We start from the raw sequence: 25930 nt of genomic DNA on the forward strand, positions 1-25930 counted from the left end.
CTCATCGGTGCCCTCCTCCAAGGGAAAGGCAGGAAGAAATCCTTACTCCTTGCCAAGAGTGGCAGCTTCCAGCCAGGCCCTCACTAGAAGGGTAGCTCTGGACCAGGCACCGCTCCTGCTACATCTTACCCAGCAGAAGGGGAAGGGGATGCGGGAACATGCCCGTACCGTACCGGGCACCGAGCAACTGGGGTTGTTGTGGCGGGACCGATGTCACAGGCTGCAAACCGGCAGCAACCAGGTTTCCTTAGTTCTGCTTCACACAAAACACCCCACCAAAACCCAATTGTTTTAAATAATTAGCTGTATATATGTTGGGTATCATATTTGTATTTTCTTGCTTGTTATAGGATAGTCCATTAAACATACAGCAAAACGTACTGCAAGGAAGAGAAAGAGGTGGAGAGAAAGTGTTATCTAATAAAATACCAGTGTAGTTCTAGGATGAAACAATTACGCTGTCTGTCTACCAGACTAGTTATAATTTTGAAATAAAAGTCATTTCTGAAAGAAGATAATGATCCTTATTATTTTCTGGGGGAAAAAAAAAATTTAAAAAAATATGAAATCAAAATCAAATTTAGGTAGTGGAACATTCTCAACTCTTTTCCAATGCCTCAATAAAAGGAAGTGTGTTAACATTTCTATGAGGTTCTATTAAATCCTTATCCTTCAGATGACTATCAAATGACCTTTATCTCATTTGGAAGGAGTCCAGGGATTACTGTAAATCCTCTGGTTATCTGCTCAGAGACTTCTGAATTCCAAACCTGGAGTGTATCTCCTTCACTGAAGAAACATTGCCAAATTGGAGGTGTTTCCTATCTCAGCTGGGTATTGATATGGTCAGCCCTTTGATGTTATTTCAGGGTGAACGCCTTCTCTACTAGTTGTCTGGTTTTCAACAGAGGCTCTTGTGCAAACTCTCAGTGAGCGAGATATCAGCCTGCCAAGTTCCTTTGAAAAATGAGATTCTTTCAGCAAGGGTAACCTCTTCTGGAAACTTTGTATGGCCTGCCAGATAAGTAAAACGCTCCTCACTTCACATAGAAGACTCAAGATGAATCTTACTCAAGTTTTAATTCAGCTGGTCATTTTTTAATGCTTCTGAACTTGCATTGATAGTGGATGACAAATGGTGAGCAGATGGTATGAACAATATGCTGAGTTAACAAAGATCCCTCCACAGCCTGGTGACCGGTCACATTGTACAGGGGAAACCAGCATCTCACCGCAGCTGCTTTCAGAAAGGAACTACATCAGGGTACGATTTGGGGAACAGTCAGCAAGGAAGCAAAACGACACTCTAGGAGTCACTAGCTCTTTGGAGATATATCTGCAAATAAAATGTGTCTCCGAGGCAGATGAGTACATCAGAAGACAGGATCTCTGAAGCACCCAGGTACTAGATTAGGACACATACAGTACAGAGCTCAAGGAGACAGGAAGGTAAAAGGCTTAATGCTAGACATATATAAATCCTAGGGCTAGGCTAGTAAATTAGTAACCTTGTTCTACTAAGGTAATTGGTACAGTATCATGATGCTACAAGATTATGTAAAATATGATGCAATGACTTTGTATAGCACTAATGAGAAGACGACTCCTATACAAAAAAAGTGAAATAAAATGACATCACTTGAAATCCAGTAAACCTCAGAAACTAAAAGCTTTTGAAGGGATAGTACCTGTCTTTGCACATTGTTTCTGTTTAGCTAACAGGCATGATTCCATCCAGTGCTATTTACAGGCACTGTTGGAGCAAGGAGGGGGGGGACAATTCACCGACGAGCCCTGCAGAGCGAACGGCAAAACAAAACAGTCACACAGAGCTGTCAGAGAGACCCAGCAAAAAGGTGGATGTAGTTCCTGGTGCAGAGCTGCCAGGAGGCCAGTTCAGGCGCAAGAATTTGAAGTTATAATTTGTGAGCTTTACTCCTGCGGGACCCGCAGGCTCAGCCCATGCAGAAGTTACTGTACGTTTGCTGTTCTGTAGCGGTAGCTTGACAGCACGCTCTTCTATGATAGCTGCAAAGTAGCTTTTTCTTTTAGAGTGCGATAAAAGTTAGAGCATCCTACCAGAGCTGGAGGGAAAGAGCTCACACATGCACAACCGCTGTGCAGCAGCTGTAACCACAGCAGGTTTTCCATGTGTGAGTTGTTATCTTGTGGAGAAGAGAGGCAAACTCTTGCACGCTTCCTAGAGTAAAGCCTGTGCTCCTGCAGTCGCCCAGAGAGCAGCTCCCATGGATGCCGAGCTGTGCCCAGGGGATAAACCGAAGAACTGAAGGTGGACTGAGAGACATCGAGATGGGGGGACAGAGCCCAGAGAGAAGGGAAAGGGATGGGGCTGAGGTCCTGGTTTGGGAAGGGATAGCTTGAAGAGGGAGCAGGAGCCTGCTGAGCTCTTTGGGTTTCATAAGCAGTAACTGCTACTATAACTACTGGTAGTGAGTGATGTCAATTTGGCCTGCAGTGAGGAAAAAATATTTTTAAAAAGCAGTGTGTGATAATAACTTAATATTAAAATCCCAGCATTTATATTTAAGTAGGTGGAAGAGAAACACAGTTCTCTGCAATCTAGCATTTCCCCACTTACATTATCATTTAACCAGTAACAGGTGAGTACTGATGATGTTTCTAAATTGTCCGGCAAACATAAACTGAGAGCATCCTATTAGAAGGCTTCATCCACTAAGACACAACCACTTGTTGTGGAAGAGTATACTGCCCAATCAGTCCGTGTCAGAGAACAGATATTAGAGGTCTGAATTTCAGGTTATACTAATTATACTTTGTTCTTCTGCACAACTTCTCTTTCAGGGATTTCAACATACCCTACCTGATGCATCACCACTGCAAGGAGCTATCATTATATGACTTTTAGCCTGTGCATCATGAGGAAAAGCGAGTTGCAATTTGCCTATAGTCGCACAGCAAGCCAGGGATAAAGTTGGCTTCAGTTGCAAGATTTCCTTTTCCCCTAAATGTGCTGTAATGGCGAGATACAAATGACTGCTTTAAAGGATCATATAATGGGCACTGGAAATGAGGCACTGCTCTCTCCTCATGGTGTTTTTCTGTTAGTTTCAATCTTTCATGCAGCAAAAAGACAATGCTCTTTCTCTCATACCACACATCACAGGACATCCTTAAACCTCTGAAAATAAAACTCAGGCGAAACAGTTCAGAACAAAGACCTGGTCAAGCTTAACTTTGATTTTTGTCCTCTACTACAGAGATGATGTGTGTTACTTGAAAGCAGAGGTTGTTTCACCTGCAGGGAATGCACACTGCATACGTCCCTATGAAGGAACACTTCAGTGAGGTAAAAGGTGTGAAAGGATCTTAGCTTTCTTACAGAATTGCCATTCTTTCTGTAATAACAACAAACTGTAACATACTCCTTCCCTGGGCCGGTACTGCTAACCCTTAACGATCCAGCAATTGTGTTATCCCACATAGTGTGGCTGAGGCCCTTTATACCTGCTTCTCACTTTTATTGATTGTCTACATTATTTTGGACCTCCTGGGTTGCTATCGAGACCTTCATTTCATAGCTGTATCATTATGGCTTCAGTTTGAAGTTACTGAGGTGAACTCCATTTTCACAAAGGCTGTCTCTAAGTGTTTCCTTTTAGCTCACGTCAGCAGCAAAATCAAACACCCAAATCCCTGCCCTCTTTTTTTTGGTTGTTTTTTAAGGTACAGGATCTATAAAGTAAGGGACTACCTGTGCTTTGTGCGTTAATGTGCACAAAAAACCAACGCAGAGATAGGGTGGGATGCCTTTGAAGCAGAAGGTTTGGATTCAGTTTTGAAATCACAAGTCTTTCTAAAGGAGAGACTAAAAGAAAAACCATGAAACTGACTGGAAGTACTTGGGATTAGTTTAGTCTTCTGCGGTACTGTTCGTCAAAGAATTTCAAAGGTTTTGGCAAGCATTAGGCACATATGTAAAATTAGTTTAGCCATATTAAGTTGCCTACACTAGCACCTACCATCCACACATAAGCCAGAGTAGTGTGTGCTTTGACACAGAGCACACGTACGCTGGCAGAGAAAAGGGACAAGAAAAGTGTTCCAGGACTAAACGTACAACTGCTGCTTTGTAGATCCCAAGTCCAAGTTCAGCTGCTCCCTTCCAGTCTGAAGCCAAAGAGTTTAAATAACTGCTGAGGATCACCTGTTTAACTTAGTTTTTAAAAAGACTGGCAGCACTCTCCGTCGGTCAGGTACCACGTCTCAGGAGAACAGCAGGAACCGAGAGCTGAGAATAAGACTAGGAGGCAGCTGCAGCCAACAAAACATTCAGTCATCTAATTGTACCACCATACTCGCCAAGTAATTTAGCTTCGCATTAGGTTTTGTGGGTAATAAGTACTGCCCTTCAATTCACAAATGGGGAGACAGAGATGTAGCGAAAAGCAAGAGCCTTTTTGACTGCCAGAAGGAAAAGGTAAAAGGCAACAAAAACAGATCCAGGACTCCTGATTAAAAGCCTCTTGTTGCTTTTATTGTTCATGAAAAATAATTCTAAGAGTAATGGTGGTGTATTTTTATCTTTTCAGGTGATCATACAATCACTTAAGAGCACGATAAAAGTATTATTTATTGTTATTAATGTGTCCCGCCCACTCATTTAACCCAAAGGTATATGGGGGACAAAATTCACTCAAGCAACAAGAATTTACCTTATATTAAAGTTCAAGATGTAACCCTGATATCAAAACCAGTGCTAATGACAGCAACTTAAAGGACTATGAACCTGAATAAAATACCTATGATGTGCTAATGAACCAAGCTAATTACAAATCCCTATTCAACATATATGTGAGGGGAAGATTTTAAAAGGTTCTGATACTTTTCATCAAGGTATCTCAAAAAGTAAAAGAATAATCTCGTCATTAAGGCTAAGGCATAAAAACCCAAATACTTGTATTTCAATCCTTCTCTGTCTCACTCTTCCTACGTAACTTTTGGCAAGACAAAGTCTTTCTACCCCAGCTGCAGTGTTTGGCCAAAGTTTCTTTATCTCTTGGAGTACTAAAAGGTTAAACATGTATCGCCCATATAGTATTTGGAGACCTGGCTCCCGTGAAATATAGTAAGAAGAATTACTTTAGCTGCTTATAAAGCTTAGTCCACATACTTTAGCTGCCGGGGCTCGCAGTCCAGTCCGGGTAAGAGCAGTCTGGCTGTCTGCCTGATATCATCACTGTCCACAGTTAAACTGCGCCGGTGCTCAGCGTAGGTGATAGCCACTCTCATCCACTCCATCAGCGGCGGCAGAAGCATGAAGGGTCTGTGCAAACAAGGAAAAAAAATCCATCACAGTTAATATTGGCCTGCTATCTTGTACTGCGATGCAAAAGCATATTTTGTCGCTTCCCGGGCATGCTCATGGGAGGCTGGCACAGATAAAACCCCCCTGCAGAGGCAAACTCTGTCCCTGTGCTCAGCAAGACTGGCAGGTCACAGCAGGTGGAAGGAACTGGAACTGCTCAGCCTTGGTTAACTGAACTGCTTCTTACCCAAAACGGGGTCATGCCGGGACATGCTGGTTTCATGAAATACGTTTTACCCTGTGGGAAATAGGGCCAGACTGAATATAAGGGACCTATTTCTAGTAGTAGCTATAGGTCAGGGGCCCCTAGCTCAAGGGGCCAACGCTTTGTTTTGGACCAGAAGGGCTCTCGTCTCATGGGTGCAGCTTATACAATAATTGTGTCTGTTGTTCTAAATAATCCATATGTACAGGCTGCTCCACCGCCCACTTAGTAACACTGACAATATTCTTGATTGTTTGAAACTTCAATTAAACCAGGCTAATTCAGCACTACCTCCATTGATCCTTATGTTACATTATCAGTATCCCATACCTTTTCACATCCTACATTTCTTACATGCAGAGCTCAGGCCTCCATTTTTGCACAACTGACCCTCTGGACCACAGCAGAACTGTTGCAGCTATGTTTTAATGTGAACTGTTTTGCTAGGAAGGAATAAGTAGAATCAAAAAGGTAACAACTAACATAGGGACATCTCTGTGCGAGAACAAATGTACAACATTACTTAAACTGTAAGCAATTTGTGGAAAAGCAATCTATCTGTTCCTAATTTGTACAGCATCCAACACAGTGAGGTTTTACTTGATAAAAAGGGTTGCAAGGCAATGAAGGAATATAAATAAGGTAATAACAAGAGCAACAACAGCCATAGACTAGCTTATGAAGAGGTCCCCTTTACTCCTGCTACAAGAATGAACACAGTACTGAGATTACACAATAATATATGGGTACCGTAATACTCTCATACACAACATATCTCATCCATCCTCTCAAGATCGAGCCAGACTGATCTATTATTTGCTTGTTTTTTCCCCAAGGATACCTGCCACCCTGGTGGAAGGCTCAGAAGTGCCAGCTGTAATTGAAAACACCTTTCCCATTTCCAGTAACAAATTTATTAACGCTGAAAAAAAAGCCCTTTTCATTTAAGCGTTCAAAGGAAAATAACCGAGGGGAGAAGGTACCAATTCCTTTACAAAGTTCAGAGAAAAAAAGATATATACCAGAAAATATTAAATGATTTTGGCATTAATGAAAGGAGCTGAACCCATGAAAGGCATTTTCAAAGCTGTGCATGTATATGTGTGCGCACATATGCAAGCACAGTAAGAGTAAGCAGCACCAATCCTGTTAGAAACCATTTATCAATAATGGGATTTGCAAGCAGAACTCCCTTTGTATGACTTTGAACATCCTTCAGGGTGGAATAACTCCACTCTGTAAAACATGTGCCATCTGTTTCCATTTTGCCGGTTGCAAAGTGCACTCTAAAACACTGCCATTATTTCTTTACAAACGTGCACAATTTTTCCCTCTGCTCCTTCGCTGCTTCTGAGTAACAAAGCAGCATCTCCAAAATCAGAGGTCCTTTTAAGCATCTGATCAATCCTGGGTTGCCAACGCAAGGGTGTTTTTAACAGGACACCTACTTACTGCTTTTACCAGTTTACTTCTATGCCAAACAATCAAAACATCACGGCTGCTACATTCACCACTTTGAAAATTACCCAGTAGCTCATCAGTTGAAAGACTTTCTGGAAGCCCAGCTTGAATTCCCCAACCTGTTTAGGCTTTCTAACTTGTCCCAGACACATGGGATGGGATGAATCCCTCCAGCGCAGCTTTAGAGATGACTGACTTCCCTAAGGGAAGAGCAGCAATCCACCACAACAGGCATTTGGGAGAGGCATTTACACCTTTTAAAATTCAGACACTTAAGGGAGGAGCCTAAATTAACTCTCTAGACTTTCTAGGTACTCAGCAGAGCCTCTAGTATAGAGTTCAAAGCTCCCGAGGCGTGGTGAGGCCAGAGAGGTAGGCTACAAGCACCAGAATTAAATACTCAAAGCTAGATGGGGTGAACACGTCAGGAGCAATGGAAAAACTAATCTTGCAATGGAAAAACGAATCTTAAAAGCTATTATATCTACCACCTTTTGTGGTAGATAAGCTATTCAGGCCACATTACAGCTTCCCTGACACTTTCATGGTGGGAACACTGCTGGAAAGAGAACCACGTTGATCCAGCACAGTCCTGATGATCTTCTCAGGTAAGGAGCCAAACCTTGGTAACTGTTACACACTGCACTAGGCAGCAAGAGACTGTGGTCAGCCAACAGAAAATACCATTGAGTCTGCACCAGAACTAACACCTATCATGAAAAAATTTCCATTCTGTAAAAAAATTCACATGTGCCAGGGTTATAAATGGCTTCCATGCACAAGCAGACCTTGAACGTGGAAAACCTGGTTTCGGATGAATAGAAAGGAGAAAGATTTTTTTGTTGTTTGTTTATTTTTTTTTTAGTCTCAACAGATTTTTCCAAAGGCTTTAAAACTCACAGCTCAACAGACTGCCTAGTTACCCTGTGCCCAAAGGAGAGCAGACTTTGGATTGCAAAAAGAAATGTCAGGAAGGATGTTTTCCTCAGACTGCTATCCTAATTTGTCTCAACCCCACCACTCGCACTGCTGTGCAAGTTGGATAAATCATTATTCTATCAGGAGTGACTACGATGACTTTAATTTCTATTTTGCTCTAGAAGCTTTACTTCTCTTGAAAATTTCTAGCTTGAGGATGGGCTGTCTATTCTCCCCCCAACACACACACTCTTCTTTTATCCAACTATTTCCTTTCTTCATACTGTCCGTGTGGGCATGCTCGTGGGAACAGCTCTGTGTTATTTTGCTCACTGACACTACATCAGATAAGCTGTATTATCGCATGATCTGAGCAGAAAGAGAGAGATGCAGTTCAACGGAATGAAACTCCAACACCGGCATTGCATCGCACTAAAAATAAATGCAATTACTCTTTTTCTAGAAAATAAACACAATTATCATCCCTGCAGCCCTTAACCTGGGCATCGATCTGCCTCTAGGGAAACACTGATCATTTCACAGTTGAAAAACACTGGAGGAGGGGAAGGGGAGAAACCTTCATGGAAAATTAACTGGGAGATGCTGCAAGCTAAAGAATTGATTTCTGTCTGTGCCATGTTCTGTACTGTGCATTTTCCTCTGGACTTTCTGACATTTAGAAGCATTTGGCAGCTCATTAAATTCCACACGTGAAGTGATCCAGCCCTGGGAATCTGTCACACTCGCAGCAGTAGTTCACTAGGGACACATACTCTCTGTTTTCTGTGAAGAAGAATGCCACCATGGCTTTGTTGAGTTTCTTGCCATGAAGTTGTCTTTGAGCAATGCCACATGTAAACTGGGAAAGTACACAGCAGTGGAAAGTAAAATGGACACCGCTCATCTATTACACACCTTGTAAAGAACTGCAGCGATGTCTGATATGGTCATGTGCTGTCAATATTTTATCCATAGGTTCTCTGAAATTTTCTCCATTTAGAATTGGACAGCTGCTTCCTTCCCAAGAGGGTTGGGGTTGGAGCTGGGTGAGACATGCTCTGAGAAAGAATGGACTCTATTGTGGGCTTTTTCCCCTCATTTGAACTGAAACATGTTGTTTTATTTAGACATAACCGAGAAGTCTGATGGCAGCGGCACTTGGCAGAGAATTTATAGCAAGTTGTAAGTTTTTCCTGGAAAATGTACTATGCTCATCTGATTAGAATGGCCTAGGACATGACTGGCATGCGGAGATCATGTGCTGCAGTCCTTGAGGAGATGCTGTGGGATCACAGACTTTGAGTGTTAACTCAGGCATCACAAAGAAACTGGCCCTGGGGCCGAGAGATTTTTGGCAGAGGGAAGTTAATTGTATGCAAAAGAGGAAAGACCTCCACAGGAGTTAGAAAATCACGTCATCCTTCCTCTGCTTTGAATGCTAGGACAACGCACTCGGAGCTTGACTTTCAGAGGTGAGGAATACCTGCTATCTCAGAGGAAAACAGTTGGTCTTCCCAGAAGAAACAGCCATGCTATCCATGCCGAGGAGGTCCCCAGGAGGGTCCAGCGACAAGATCACTGAAGAAAGGAGGAGGAAGGCAAGGAGACATTTTGCCTGCAGCCACCTTTCTTCTCCTCCTCTGCTATTTTTCATCGCCTCCTGTTTTGCTCCAGCAAAACAAAGAGAGAGCCAACAGTGACAGCAACATCAAGAAAGAAACACCGTGTTCTCCTAAACAAGAATCTCCTTCTAAAGCAGGAAAGAAAACACTGTCCCAATGGCAGCAGGTGAGAACAGCAAAATTTGTCTCCCTCTTGGCAGCCTGAGCTGGTCCTGAGACACACACACAACAGACAGTCTCTCACCCAGCCTGTCCCATAGTCTTCTAAATGGTTTGACTGGACAGCTTTCTCTCCCCTTCATCTGTAACAACTGCTCTATAAGCCCCTGCTAACATTTTAAACACATGCAAACTTTAGCATCACAAAGCACATGTAAATAGCAGAATACTTCTGGTCCAAGTGGGGTACACCACAATAACTCCCCTGTATTTGGTTTACTGAAAATATACAGAGGCTACATGCAGAGAAGAATCCCAGATCTTTAGAGATCATTGTGGTTTTTTGCAAGGGACTGAAAAAAGAGGAAGGGCTTTCAGTGCAGTGCAGTGAGCTAATATTTGAGTTTAATGCTGGAACGAAACTCTATGGTTCAGTCCCGTTTTACCCTAAAATGACAGAGCTCAAAGTCACTAACACAAAGCGAGTTAAGAACAGCTATAAAAAGCTATAGCTCAGTCTCACCTGTTCTCTTTTGTATTTTTTTAAAGGGATAAGCTTAAAAGTCATATTGCACATGTGCACACAGAGAAGGGAGTAATGTGACTAGCAGGGATACTGGGAGTGACTGCCAGATTGCCCAGTAAGCCAAGCAGGCTTTTTCATAGCTTTTCAAGGCTCCTAGTTAGGGGTCCTGGGAGAGCCCCATACAATGAGCAGAACTATTTAAGGGAAAACCAGGCAGGAGTAAGACTAATCTGCAACAAAATGGTGAATCATGTAGGAGGGTAGCTAGAAGAGGCATTGTTTGAACTTTACACCAAGATGGAAAAACCCCAAGGATGGTAACAGAGTCAAAAAGAGAACAGAGTGAAGTCTCATTAACTGGAGAAGGGAAGAGACTCTGAGGCAAGACAGAGTATCCAAAACCTAAACCATGTCATGTTGATGTGGAAAACAGTGGCATATTTACAGTTTGGATTCTCGAACACTAAACCCCTCTCCAAGCTGCAGGAAAAAAAATACAAAACTCTGAGTATGTAATTATAAGTGAATAAAATAACAACAGAAATGATGATTTAGAAAAAAACACAAAATCTTTGCTCCAAAACACAACCAGCTTAAGTCAGGAGCCACTCCTTTCAGATTCAAAATATTTTACTGAATTTGCAACCCCCCACACACATTTACAGAGAAAAGACAGGAATTACCATGCTGGATCTGATTCAAGGATCATGTCAACAAATGCCACGTCTTTCAAAGCAGACAGTCCCAGATCTTCACAGAAAAGGAAGAAGAAATTTAATCACAGCCAACTGGCCCAAAAAGAAAGTTTTCTTCTGAATTCCCTTGAAACAATAACTGGCTCACATCTTAGAAGATAAGAGGTCTCAAATTTTAGTGGATCATTATCAAGTTACTAAGGTCTTGGCTTGGATATGCCACAACACTAACTTCCACAGTTTAGCGAGTTATCCTTCAGTCAGACACTAAGGGAATGAAAAACATCTGGATAATATTATATTTATTGGGATCCTTTCTCCACTGAATCTGCCTTCAGTTTCCTCTGCTTATAGAATATAAAATGGTACAAGAATAGGTTAAATCTAGAACTGGCAGCTCTGATCTTTCTTCACAATCCTAGTAACCACAGACAGAAATACCCCCTTTTCCACCCTTGTCTGCAAACCACACTTAGAAATAAGGTGCAGCATCAGAGAAATAAGGTGCAGCATCAGACAGGTTTTACTTCATGTTAACTGCAAATCAAAGTAAAAACTAAATTGAAGCTCACTAAAAAAAACCCATGAAGTAATCATTAGGAACTCACTATGAATCTTAAAAAAGACCATCAAGTCTATGGTTTATTTATTATAATCACATTTCACAAACTTTGTTTTAACAACAGGGAAAAGATTCCATTTTCAGGCTGAAAACAAGTACTTGTGCTGCTTTGGAATGTGCCATGTGTCTTGTTATAAAAACGTATTTGTAACATCTGTATGCTGTGGCAGAAGGAACTCTTGGTTTCTAGACACAGAGAAAATAATTAAAACCAGCTGAAATTGTATATAGCTGATGATAAGAGTCAGATAGATATACACGATAGTTTTAACTACAACAATATGGTCATAGTTATGCGGTCAGGGATGTGACTGACTTCCATCTGCCTCCCCCAGACACACACAGAGCTGTTTGATCCCCGACGGGCACGGCGAATAGCCACCTCAACGGAGGAAACGCGGAGGAAGGGAAACCACTGATCGTGCTCCTCTTGCTCCTCCCGACTCCTCAACATCCTAAAATTCTCCAGAAGCTGAAAACTACTGCAGACAATCTGGGAGATGAACTATTCTTGCACGACTCTGGACCTAACTGCAGTCTTGACCTCAGTTAATACATAGCTGTACGTTTAAATCACTTGCAAGAAGACCAGATGCAACTCTGAGGACTGACTTGCTGAATCTCATATTAGACACAGAAAACAGCACTTGCCAGTCTCCTATGCGTGTCAGCTGGTACCACCAGGCTTGCAGAGGTCAATTCTACAGATCTCCTCCATAGGACCTGGGTCTTAAACCCCATCTCTGACCGGCCAAGAGCATCCTCGCGTTGTCGCTGAGACACAGCCTCTTCCCACCACAGAACGGGGGCTCTGCCCAGGTCACTTGCACCAAATCTGTTAAGCCTTTCCCAACTCTTACAAAAAAGGTGACTACCCTGGCTTGTAAGCTTTCCATTTTGCAAGCCCAAAAGGCTTTCCGGACATGATCTAGCTGTGGCCCAGCCCCTTTGCAGCAGTTGCTTTAAAGGAAACAGTGCTTGTGCCTGTTGGGCAGGCGGGGTGGGAATACACCTCGCTGCTGCCCCTCGGGCCTGCCCTGACCCACAGAAAGGATGCTTCGCATCTGCGCGCCCTTCAGAAATTGCTGCCTGTCGTTTGTGCTTTTACAATTTAAGTTTCTAAAAGCCCAAACGTGCTTGTGCTGGGTTACACAGCAGGTCACAAACTGCCTCAAACTTCAAAATCAGCTCACGTGGAAAATCTTTAAAAGTCCCTTCGTGTCCTTGTTTTAAATACTACTACTTTTTTTTTTTCCTTTTTCTTTTTTTTTCCCGCGGGAGGACCAGAAACAGCTGCCACGTCCTGGTCTCCCCTGAAGCAGTCTGACATTTGGAGACCCAATACCCACAACCCACCCCGAGGAGACTGACTGAGGGAACCTTGCCGTGTGCGACAATTCCTCCTGCAAAGCTAAACACTGGTACATTTTGGAGCAGGACATGAATACAAACTACATGCATTAAAGAAATGAGCCTGTAACAGCATGCTATGTGATAGGCAGCGATAAACATGGGCAGAGCGCCAGAATGGGTTGTCTGCTATTCTTGGATTAGCCTTGATCCTGTGGGCAGAAAAACCAAGAGGTAACTCCTATGGTTCATTCCAGCAGCTATGCTGGCAAAGTGAAAAAAAACAACAAGCCATTGCTATCTACAAGCAGATTTATCTGGGGTCAGTGCGGTTCTTCACTACCCAGCACTAAGACTCCTCCCTCGTCGTTTTTTTGCCCATTATATTTAATTCCCAAAAGCAGTAGTAGGATTGAGATAACAGGCCTCTTAGTTATGACTTCAATCTGATTTGCCAACATGCGTATGTTAAAAACATATGCTGAGTCTCAAGCCAAAACCAATCTGCCAGATTGAATCATAGAACTAATTTTCAGGGCCCGGTTGTAAAATCCTGAAGGCAGAGCGTTGCCATGCGTATGAAAATTGCCTGAAGCTCCAGAGTTACAACTGTATGAACAAAAAGCCAGAAAGATAAATATTTTTGTGTAGTTCTGGAATACTGAAAACTGTTTAATTAATTATAACTGCAAAAGTTTGTTCAGCTAAACAAAGACATTCCTCACCAAAGCAAAGGTTTTTCCACAATAAATAGGGTAACGTTTCCCATTTCCCTTATGGCACAAGCCCAAACTTAGTATTTCAAAAGAGAAATTTTCAAACACAAAATAATGGTATCTAGAGGCTAAACATTTCAAGGTTAAAAGATGATTCGTTCATTTTCAGGACTAAGAAGTTGATGAAACTTCTATTTTTCTACTTGCTTGACTGGTGTTACACTTCTGTGGCACGTCACGCTACTGTGAGCATGGCCTTCTTGTAACGTCAATCTCACCTGATGCTGATGTCAGTGTTTTCTTAATTAAAATCTTAATGAAAAAGTAATCTTTTGGCTTTTCACACTCCTGGAATCTGAGAAATTCCAGAAACTAATTTAGCATGAAGGCATGAGGAACACACCAATACATGCAGATGAAAAGAACTGATTTTGGAGCTCTCTTAGGTACAATAATGCAATGCGTGCACTAAAATCAGGTACCCACTCCACCCAATAGTGTAATTACACAATCCAGGTTCTGGCTGCTGTATTACAATCACAGGTGGTCTCACAAAACAGCCAAAATTTAAAAGTCCATTTTCTTGAATAAAAGGCAATCAAGCCCACGGGGTGTAGCATTTGTGAATGAATAGGCAGTAGTCTTCTCTCTAAGTCAGTGGCAGGTAAGACACATAAGATCCGTCATCAATGAAAGATTATAAGGAGGAGTAATATCACTGCTGGATGAAATAGATGCCAGTGTGGCATTTTTTAAATTCTTATTTTGCAAGAGAACATCACTTTGTCCTAATGGCAAGCTGCTCAATGAACATATTTCACCTATACTTTCAAGGAGGTGTGTTTTGTTCCTTAGTTCTTGTCTTAAAATATTGAAGAGTTGCTGTGCAGAAATGAAGAGAGAGTTCTGTTTCATGCAAAGAAGTTTGGTACCAGAGGTGAATGAATGTGTGTGTTTTTTACTGGAAAGCATAATGAGTTATATGTTTGCATTTTGCCTTAGATAATTAAATAAATAGTGCCATGTAAATGTACAGATATGAGAAATATAAGCAACAGAAGTGTCCTGAATTTAAGGAAAACAACCATTGTGACGAAATCAGTCCTTCTGTGCCAGACTTGAAATCCCCTTACTCTTCCATTTGTGTTTAATACTGTGAAATCTCCCAATTTCAAACTCTTTTTATGCTTCTGTCACTGTGTTTTTTATGGTCATATCAATGGATATCAATGAACCTAAGTAGCACTACAAATGGCAGACATAACTGCTTAACAACGGGATTGTGATAGGTGGACTTAATTGGTCAAGCTCAAATTCTTTCAGTTTCCAAAGATCCTAAATTTAGAGTATGCATGCATTAAATTTCAACATTTGGAGCTGTAGCGCTTCTCAGCAGATGCCACAAATTCCAGCTATTAAGTCTGCTTTCAACACAGTTAATTAGATCTGCTGCTGAACAGTCTCTTGCTTTGAGTGTTACAGCGTATGAACTTTCAGTGAATTTCAAATAATAATGTTATGGTTCAATACCTCAATATATACCTGCAGGAGATTTTTCGGCAGATAACAGTTTGGTCTAACCAAGAACAACACAGGCAGGACACACGTAAAGTTAAGCTAAGAAGATTTTGCCACCTTGTCTATTCGTAGCCTCATGACATCTCTACTGAACTATAAAAACTGTGTTGCTTTCTCTTAGGAAAAGGTCTATAGATCCAAGGCCAGAGTTGTAGAGTTACTATTATAATGAATTTATGTGCTGCAGACAATAGCCATAGCTGACAAAACATCATGAACTTTGGCAAGTCTGGTCTCAAAGTCTTTCAAACACTGTCAGCTCATAAAGCTAACTCACTTCAGTGCTCTCCCAGTTTCTCCAGGACAACGTTACCCACATATGCACTGCAGAATCTAGCAGGCAACTTCAACCATTCCTCAAAACACATGTAGTTCAACACCAGAAGTAGGGGGAATCTTCACAAATGACAATCTTGCAAACGAGAGACGTAAAGGCACTTACCTTCAAATCCTGACACCATCGTGCACACAGTTGCCAAGACCACTAGCACAAACAGGAGGCCAGCAGCACGCACAGTGGCATAACCGATACTTTCCTACACAGCAACTTATAAAACTTTGGTAGTATGACATCTCATGTACTCTGAACTACAGAGTTGCAGATTTTATGCCAAGTTTGCAAATAACTGAGTAAGACACTACCAATGTTTGTTTATACCCATGACATCTGCAGTACAGGCTAGGAGGCAGATTAAAAAACCCAACTGTCATACAACTCTCCATATCAAGGTTATCTTTTACTCCATCTCTCTCTCTCTCTAAAAAGGCACACTTAAATAGTCTTATATTAATAGATTAGATAAACAATCTAATGGGGGGTAAGAGGGTGCAGTTTTCTTATACACAGCTAAAACCTGTTCTTGCAACAGGTCCAACCTGCTTCATTTTGACCGTCGCAGAGGGTGCAGCACTGTGGTTACTACAGGAACACGGAGGAATTTCAAGCTCCAGCTACCCACTCACCTAATGACTAGCATGACAAAATAATAATTTTTGTTTCTAATACCAAATAACAAGGATATTTTTTCTTTTCAGCCCCGTTAAAATCCTGCTGCCAGAAAGCAGATCTAAAACCACAGAAGCGTCGATGAATGATATGTTAAAAATGACGAAGTTAAACATGCATCAATTCTAATGCGAAGTGCAATGTGTAGAATTATTCTTTTTCAGCTTGTTGAGAAAAATATTATCATTCAAAGTCTTCATCTGCTCTACACTTCATTACCTGTTGCTTGAATAAACCTTTCTATCAATACTCAGTGCCGTGCCATCCAAACACAAAGAGTAATCAATAAAATGTATATAAAACATGGGAAACAGGTATCCTTCTTCCCAGAGTTTTTACCTCAAAGAAAATTGAAGAAACAAAATTATTTGAGAAATCAACTAGTTTTCGTTTGCCTTTCTTTACAACAGGTACCTCTGAGCCCTATGTGAATAAAGCTGTTCATAGCCAAAACTTGAACACATCACTCTACTGGGGCAAATACCCTTCCTACAGGTACAGTCAGATTGAGTTAGTTTGGCCACTTACCCTTAAGCATATTGGGTGTCTCAACACAGAGTTTAGCAGACTAAAAGACGTTCCAAAGTGAGTTAATTAAACTATTGTAACTTCTTGTATAAGGAAGAATAGGATGCCCAGGTGGAAAGTCACTTAAGGAACTTATGTTTCTCTGATGTTCTAATGCAACTCTTCAGGGAGATCCTTCCTGAAGAATTTGGCAGCCACAACAGGGAACTGAGCACTGACTACCTGGCACCGTGCAGCACTGCACAGAGGTAACTCTTAATCACACAGTCTGGATGCTGGAAGCAATATAATTACAACAAGATACATTCTGAGCAGGTTATATTAGTCCTGTTAGAATTTCATGCTAATGTGCTCGCTCTCTCAACTAGCTTAACTATCTTCTAGTACTGCATCATGGACAACTCATCCTTTCCTGCTGAAAAATCCTAGCACTTCTAAAGGTCTCAGAAGGACCCCATGTTTCTCTGGAAGGATCTTTTGCATTTCTGAAGGAAGCCGAAGAGGTGAGGAACAGCTAAGTGAATTCCTTACTGTAGCAGAGGGTTTTCCAGCAAGCCTAGGAATAAAAACTTACAGCTTCTGTCTCCCCCCCTCTATTCTCTAGCCATTATGATATACTTTCTCATCCATGGAAGAAAGAACTCCAGGTACAAACTCTTCAGTGGAACTCAAATTCCCCGTAACTGAAACTACCCCTTTCAGCAGCATCGCTCCAGATTTAGATTGATAAGGAGTACGAGCAAAACACAGCTCCGTCTCTTTCCTCTCTAAGCAAACACGTTAGACCAGTGTGCATTGTATCAACACAAGGTTGTTTAGCCCCAGAAAAATCCACGAAGCTGAATCAGCTCAGACATGTAACTCATTTGAATAGGATTTGTCTTGCAGAGCAGACATGCTTTTTAAAACAGTCAGTTCAGCATTACTGTAAAAACATGTGATGAAAACAGTACAGTTTCGCTCTGTAAGCGACCACCAGGTCATGGCAGTACATGCACTCGTAGGTATAGGACGAGTAAGTGCAAACTGCCAGGGTCTCCTTTAAAAAGGAAACAAAGCAGAGACATACCAATCTAGGATTACCCCAGGGAAAGCTTAGTTTCTAATCTCCACGAGGTCAAAGAGAAAGAATGATTGTTGCTATTATCATAAATTATACCCAGAATCATTTACTCTTCAGAAGAGCTTAGCTCTCTGTTACAAAGATGTCAGGAACAATAAGAGCAAAACCCCCAACAACCTGCCAGCCCTGGCTGCTGCACAGCAAAAGCTCAGAACTGCGTCTTTATTTAGCGTGGCCTTTGTTAAAAGCACCAGCTAACTCCTTTGTCAGGGAACAGGCAAGTTCTGCAAGTGAAGGTCTCTAGTGTAGTCCAATAGGAAATAACATTAGCTTCAACTGGAAACAGCAATTACTGAAAAAGAAGAAACTTGTTGGCTTGTGACCATCATTGTTCTTTGCAATATGTTCAGAACTTTTCATCCACAGAGTTACTGCTTTTTACTTATATTAGTTACAAGAGCACTACATTGTTATCACAACACCGTCTTTAAGGATCTATGCCTAGGAAAAAATGGAGACAGGCTGATATTAAATGACAGCAAACCAGCCAGAGTCAAGTAGAGAAATTTGGACTCTCAGTCCTCTCCTATTTCAATGGGCAGTCACTGTCCGAAAGGTAGAAGAAAAAGCCAGGAGACCTTGTCTTATTCATTTCCATGTTTCTATAACGCCTTTTTAATAACACACGCTGTAACAGTTTTGTTTTAAGTTGCCCTGGATTATTTTTCCTTCACTTCTGGTGCTAGCTTGCTGCTTAGTCTTCTCATCATGAAACAGCAAACAATAAACAATACACAACACAGGGTGCCTACAGGCACTGAAGATTTCTGTTTGTACCAGCCCAGAGAATCCAGGCAGCTAAGTTGCCAGGCTCTCATTTTCTTGCACCTTCTTTTTTTATCTGAACAGATGGAAACTGAAGAGCAGAAGCCAAGAACTTAACACGGACATCTTTACAGTAGTTACGGTAATTACTGTAGCTGTAGTAATTGCAGGGTGGTAGCACACACACGCGCACAATGGCTGTCATCTCTTCATTGCTAAACAAGACAGCCAAAGATCATCTATGGAGTTTTCAAACATTTTTACAAATAGAGGACATTTGCCAGAAATGGCTTAGGTCAAAGACAGTCTTTCTGGGGATTTCCAGCAAGCACTGAGGTCTACTGTAAAATGCCTATGAAAGCAGAAAATAGTGTTTTTCAAACGAATGTTTTGTAAGTGACAGGACAAAGACTGTCAAATGCCTTATTACTTCCCCAGGTAGGTGGTAAGGATCAACTACTGCCCGCTGTTTACCCAAATAGCTAGTTCTAGGAAACAATGTATTGATACCTATCCACGATCGGGAAGTTACCAGGCTGACGCACGTAAAACAACTTTAAGGGACAAATACTATAATTAGAACCACAGAAGCACAGAACAGCTGAGGTTGAAAGGCACTCCTAGGGATTGCTTAGACCAAACCCCCTTGCTCAAAACCAGGGTCAGCTAGAGCAGGTTGCCCAGGACCACGGGAAATTGGTAATCTTTCAGGTGACCTGTCCCCCCTGTATCTGTGACCCCTCAGACTTCTCAGACCATCCTTAACTATTGTCCATGGAAAGCAGTGCATAAGCAGCAGCAAGGTTTCAAGACAGCTAAGAGCCTGACTTTTTGGCACGTGGCTTCACATACAGCCATTAATTAGCATCAGATTTTTGTTTCGGTGTGTATGCTCTTTTTCACCTGTAATGCTTTCCCTGTGTGCCAAGGCTGGCATAGGAGGGCAGTCTCTTTACTCTCCGTGCAGTCTGCTCTGGGCTGTTTGATTTCGTATACAGTGAAGCTCTTCTCCTTGCAATTTTGCAGAGAATTTAAATAATCTGTGTTTGTACCACACCCCTGCTCCAATACAGAAAGATCAGAAGATACAGGCTACTTTGGAAACACTCCAATAACACTACAAATTGCTTACAGCCGGTAATATGGAAGAAAGGCTAGTCTGTCCCAGGTGTGAGATACACAGAGCTAAAAAAAATTGAGGAGTGTTTGTTTATACAAACAACATAAAAGACAGAGGCGGGGGAAAAACCCCTCTAATTCAGAGTAGACTGCATTGCCAGTTTCAGCAGTTACACTTGGATGAATTCGATCCTCAGGGTTTGCAATTAATTCCCTGCCAAGGTCATCCCTCACATTCCGATTTTGCAATCTTTGAACTATAAAGAAATGAACAATTAAAAAAATTACAGCTTAAAAATACCTCAATAGATGATGCCAGGCAAAGGCAGGAATATTACCAGGACCCCAAACATAACTACTGTCTGTCACCTATTGACTTGAACCTGACTTGGTTTTAATTCACTTCACATATCCAATGCTATGGTTCTCAGAGCATGCATGGACACACTCACAGAGTAATAAACAAACATAAACATTTCATCCTGGATCTCTCTTCAGTCTTTCAGGTAGGATACCAGGAGCACATATGTAGAAGGAGTCCCACCAGCACAGGCTCTGACCCTGTTAAAAAGTCAGTAGCTTCTAAGTGTTCTTGGTTTTTTTCTGGCTAGATGTTTACTGCTGTAATATCTACTGAGATGTCACCATAAAGAGCAGGAAGGTGAAAGTTGCTCACCACAAGTATGATAAAGCTACTGACTCCTCCTGTTAAATGATACGCATTCTCGATTCTCAAAACTGTGGAAGATATTCAATATATTGCAACTATTCAGTATGGGCTCAACAAATACATAATCCTGCCTAAGGTCAGGAACAGCACTGCCAATGAACAGTTAATTTTAGTCAATAGATACATGTTGATTGTAGCTCACTGGCCTCTGAAATAGGGCCATTCACTCCATCTTCCTTGTGCATGAGTAACTCAAAATTGCAAGTCTGACATTAACTGGTCCAAGTCTGAAACCGGCAAAAATACACGGTAACAGCTTCTCTCCTTAGTGTTGGTGAAGGAAGCTGATCTTAACTGTTTATAGCCTTCTTATTCTTCTAATAAATCTACCAAACTAATCTTTCATCAATAGCGAATAGCTTTTTTTTTTTAAATTTAAAACAAAGAGGGGCACATTTTTATGTCCACTCTGAACAAGCAATGCCATAATGGCACAGCTCAATGTAAGGCTTCCTTCTGCTTCCCTATATTTAATCAGTATATTTATACCAAAATAGCTCTGGGGAAAAAAAAAATACAAATCAATGGGACTATTGCATGGGGGTGGGACTGGAATATGCTCACTGACATACCTTTCTGTAATCACCCCGTTGACTTCAGGGATACTGAGTGGATTTAAGTACTGTTGAACATGAATGTATGATTACAGCGTTATTCTGTCTCAAGGCAAATTAATCAGGGTCTACTTTTATTATTCGTATATACCTATTCTTGACTGGTGAGGCAGCTGTAGACAGAATAGAAAAATATTAAGATCTCTCAGACAAGAGATCCCAGAACTTGTTTTATTGCAGACCTTTTCAAAGACACAGCCCATTGAACTAAGTGTATCAAGTTCTGTTCCTGATGTGGCATGGTAACAATGGGACATGGCTGTAAAATAAAAGAATTCAGACATAAATATATTAAATTTGAAATAGGAAAGGCTAGGACACAGATAAATCTAAAAGACAGACAATGATGTAGCTATTGCACTTAATAAAATTCCATAAACCTGCAGTTAAAAAGAGTAGAGGGGGGAAAAAAAGCCTCATGACAGATCAGCGAGAGTCTGGAAACATCCATCTGGAGAAAAGATTTGTCTTGAAAATCCTTAACCAGCTCTGAAAGCAGCGATACTTCTCAGTGGTGTTGAGGATGCAGCTCAAGCAAACACAGGACTCAGCAGCAGGCTCTGCAGGTTATTCCTGATTTTCCTTCCTTTTCTGCCAGTTGGATGCCCATGCAACACAGAGCAAGACTTTCTGGAGACCATTCGTATTAATAACTGGGATGTTAGTATTCTCTTTAATATGAATTGATATCATTGTATAAATTTGATCCATGTGGCCAAATCACTCCTGTCTCAAGCTATTTCAGAATGAACATTTAGTTGCGCCAGGTGTTTTCTGAATACAGGGGAAGAAAGCAGCTAACCATGAGGGAAAGAACTGAAGGCTCTAATTACTTCTAACGATGCACCTAGAGATCATCAAGTAAAAAGGTACTACGTAAGATCAAAGTAATGCTTTTTCAAAACGTGAAATTTAGAAAATGTGATGACCATTCATCTGATGGTCACTGGGGATTTAGAAATAGCCACAGCACAGGGGCTCTTTATTTGCATCAACCACTGCAAGACTCTTGACAGGGAAAATGCGCCAGAAGCCTCTTGAAAGCAGCACTGTAGGAAAGCAGATGCACAAACAACTTGGAGATTATCTTTCTCTCAGCAGAATCATAGAATCGTTTAGACTGGAAAAGACCTTTAAGATCATAGAGTCCAACTATCAGCCCAACACCACCATGCCCACTAAACCATGTCCTGAAGTGCCTTGTCTACGAAGTCAATGGCATGTCTCTGATGTATCTGAGGACAGACTGAATTTTACAAAGTATGAAAGATAACATAAGGTCATAAGGCTACTGGTCTACTCAGTCTGGTCTGAGCATGATTATTTGAATCTAAGACCATAATAGGCTGAGATGCAAACTTGATCACCATTGAATCAAGGGGTGCTTGGACAGGATTTTGACACTGTATCAGGAACTATTAATTTAGACCCATCTCTGGTTTCCATGCTAGCCAGAGTAAATTTGGATTATACGCCGCAAGACAAAAAATATCAAGTGTTCTAGCCAATGATGATTTAAATCAATAGCTCAAATTTTGGAAGAATATAGCATTTGAGCAAATAGCACTCAAAAATAGCACGAAAGGGCTACAATCTTTTCTTCTGGCAGCATCAGATGCATTTTTCATCCTTTCCCAATAAATAATGTTTCAGAGCAGGCATTGCTGGAAATACTCCGCAGAGAGAAAACCCAAGTAGATAGCTCAGCTCCTTCCTCCTACTGCCCAGCTAACGTGGCACAGGAGAATAGGCACTAGTCCACTTCTCCTGCTCGACCCTATTGAAAAATATGGTTTTTTGCATGCTTATCCATGCGCCCTGGATCATGTGAGGTAACAGATGCAATGGGAGGAGTCCTGTTGGAAGCAGAAAAAATTTTAGGTCACTTTTTGAACCCTGCAGATAAAAGCAGCCATCCAGCTGAAAGCAGAATGAGCAGCAGCCTTTCTGAAGGATTTCATGAGACAAGGGAGAAACTGCGTGAGCCCAGGTTTGTTTACAATCATATCACAAAACAGACTCCTCAAAAGAGGTAGCAAATCTGAAGCAAGCCTTCTAGCCGCCTGCACATGGAAAACAGAATGAAGCTTTCTCTTTTCTTACGAGGTGGCCCCCTGTGTGATTGTAGTTGGCTTCTTACAGTGTCCACAGCTTTTCCAGCTGAAGAGCTGTGAATTTTCATCAAATTGGCAAGCCCCAAATTTTACTGTTGGCAGCTGACAAATCCTACATCAGCTCTGGAATGTCACTAGAGTTTTACTGGATTTTCACCGACAGAGTCAGATGGGTACAGTCTGTGTGCTTCTGCTGATGTAAATTGTTTTATACTCACTGACATTTGGAATAAAATAATGCACCAGCAAACTCAGACAACATGTAAAACTTGGCATGTCTGCAACATGGATAGCTCAGAAAGGTCTGACATGGCCGGATCCACGGGCACTGTTGGACAAGCCCAGAATTACTTTTAGAACATTCTACAGACCAACAGTATCAACGATAGGCAAACACAATTTATAGTTTTTTAAATAGGGTAGCTGGCAGAGGAAGAAGTTCAGCCTACCAAAGACACACAGATAATCAGCTACACAAGGAAGCAGGATCCAACTTTTTTGCCTATTCTTAGGTATTAGATCATGCTAACTTTCCTACAATAAATGCTGTACGCACATAATAACCAAAAAGAGATAGGGTGAGGGCAGTCAATGGTGTCTATTCCTAGCTTTAAGGCCGGACCAGTATCCTGGCCAAGTCAATTAACCTAGGGTAGACTAGTCCACCCAGCTGTAAAGTAAGACTATAATACTGACCTCAATTTGTGCTCTGCGGGGAGCAGACAAATACTCCTTAAGATAAGTATCACTGAGAGAGCATTCTTGCCTTGACACACCATTAAAAATAAGGCAAAAGCTTTATATTCCACTTGGGAAAAAGTGAAGAAGGGAGAAGGAAACTTCGTTTACCTTTGGATGGCCCTTCTCAAGTCACAGTATCCCAAACAATCCCAGCAAACATGCTCTGCTGCTCTGGGACATGATCTCACACTGCAGAGTGCTCCCAAGCTCAGCCAGCCTGACATAAGTAATGGGAAAAAACCCAGAGCAGAAACAGAGCAGAGAGGGAGGGAATGCCACGCGTCCGCTCACTCTTCATGGTCCAAAAACACATTGTCTGACCTCCGACACAATATGATCTCTAAGAAACTCAAAAAATCTTATTGCCCTGCAGAGACACTTTTTTTGCAGCAACACAGACAGATGTGCTCTCTGATGACACAGACAAGCTCTTAGCCTTCAGGCAGTCAGGTGTATCGTTACTGAGTAAAGCAGCTTGTTCTCACCTCAGGGTCTAATTCGTTTGCCAAAGTATTGCACAAGTGGCACTCTGTATTTGCAAAACACCTCCTCAGGTGGCCTATTTGACACCAAACAGCAGATGGTTTACTCTCTGTGCAACAAATAAACTCCTTTTGGGGTTCCAAGTGGCTCATGGCTTGGTCATATGGCAAGCAGCTGCATTCATTGTGGAAATATTTCAAATATTTTGCTTGAGATACCTGGGTCCTTTCTCTCTAATTCTGCCTCCTCTCCTTCTTCTGCTTCAATGCCTTCACCTGGAAGTAAATATCAGAACCAGACAGAACCAACCCACAAATTTCCCAGAGTTTCAATCTATTGGTATTCCAAATCATTCACATGCTGGAGGCCGAAACAGAAAGCTCCTCTATCTGCCAAGCTCTAGAGAGACTACGATGTCCACCCCATTCCTGCAGGACTCTACAGTTTACCCACCTCAGTTCTTTAGTTGCCAAGGTGTTTAGCACGGATAAGGCACATAGCTTATAGGAGTTTAAACTGGCTCTGTTCGTTGGGGTGCCTTGCATACCTCACTGCAAGCATGTATGTTTTCATACCTCATGCAGTTTGCTGCAGGATACATTCAGGAGCTCGTCTAGGTTTTTAAAAGGCCATTATGGCATATGACACCCTCCATTAGGCATGGTTTCAGAACTTGAATTCTATGCTTGCCTTCACGTTGAAGTAAAGACCTTCCAGACCCTATAGTGTTATGATTTTCACAGCACTTTGCATCACAGTGTGACACACAGAAAGCTCACAGACAACAGAAAGCCAAGCAAGACAGAGAGTAGGTTATCAGATCGCTAGATGTACTGAACAACTGCAGTTCCTTCCACTGAATCAACGTGGCTCACAGATCTTCCCAAGATCAGGTTTTACCAAGTCAGCAGCTCTAACAGCCATCCCTCTCTGCTAAATTTCAGATTGGTATTCAATACTGATAGATTTATACAGGATCCTAGAAGCTGAAGCACAAGCAAATGCAGAATAGGTCAGCATTATTGTCCTTGTTTGTGACAGAGATTTTTTTCAGTAGAAAACAAACTGGGATTGCAGTGCATATAACAAGTATATTCCAGAGAGAGAGAGAGTGCATAATGCACAAAATAGCAATGCAGAGTTTGCAGCTGATTTAGCACAGCTCAGGAAGGAATAAAAGAACTGGGCTGCACAGCTTTGCCAAGTCACATTAGGTGAATCAGTGCCCTCATCTATCATGCCATGAGACTAGCATCTCACGCAGCTTCAATCATCTCTCCTCTCAAGCTAGGGAAGAGTGGACTATCTCCTGTATAAAGTGCTGCTAGCGATATTTATTCCACTGGCTATGCTAAATAATATGCACAGAGATGAATACGGTAAGACACATACAAATACATCTTGGAACAAATGAAAGGTAGGGTTGGATGTTCATTTCTGGTATACCAGGCAGTATTAATTGCATTTCCAGGTTTCACAAACTTTTCAAAGCCAATTGTTTAACCTGA

The 25930-nt window shown here is 41.6% G+C and overlaps 1 protein-coding gene across 1 annotated transcript in view; it reads right to left on the bottom strand.

Moving 5' to 3' along the window:
* Positions 1-25930, bottom strand: part of ABTB2 (ankyrin repeat and BTB domain containing 2) — a 135947-nt gene that overhangs the window by 19726 nt on the left and 90291 nt on the right. Inside the window, exon 4 of the mRNA XM_052811728.1 lies at positions 5153-5305. Within this exon, the coding sequence (XP_052667688.1) occupies positions 5153-5305 (153 nt within the window). The remainder of the gene's footprint in view (positions 1-5152; positions 5306-25930) is intronic.

Source organism: Harpia harpyja, chromosome 16 (assembly GCF_026419915.1).
Source record: "Harpia harpyja isolate bHarHar1 chromosome 16, bHarHar1 primary haplotype, whole genome shotgun sequence".
Lineage (NCBI taxonomy): Eukaryota > Metazoa > Chordata > Aves > Accipitriformes > Accipitridae > Harpia > Harpia harpyja.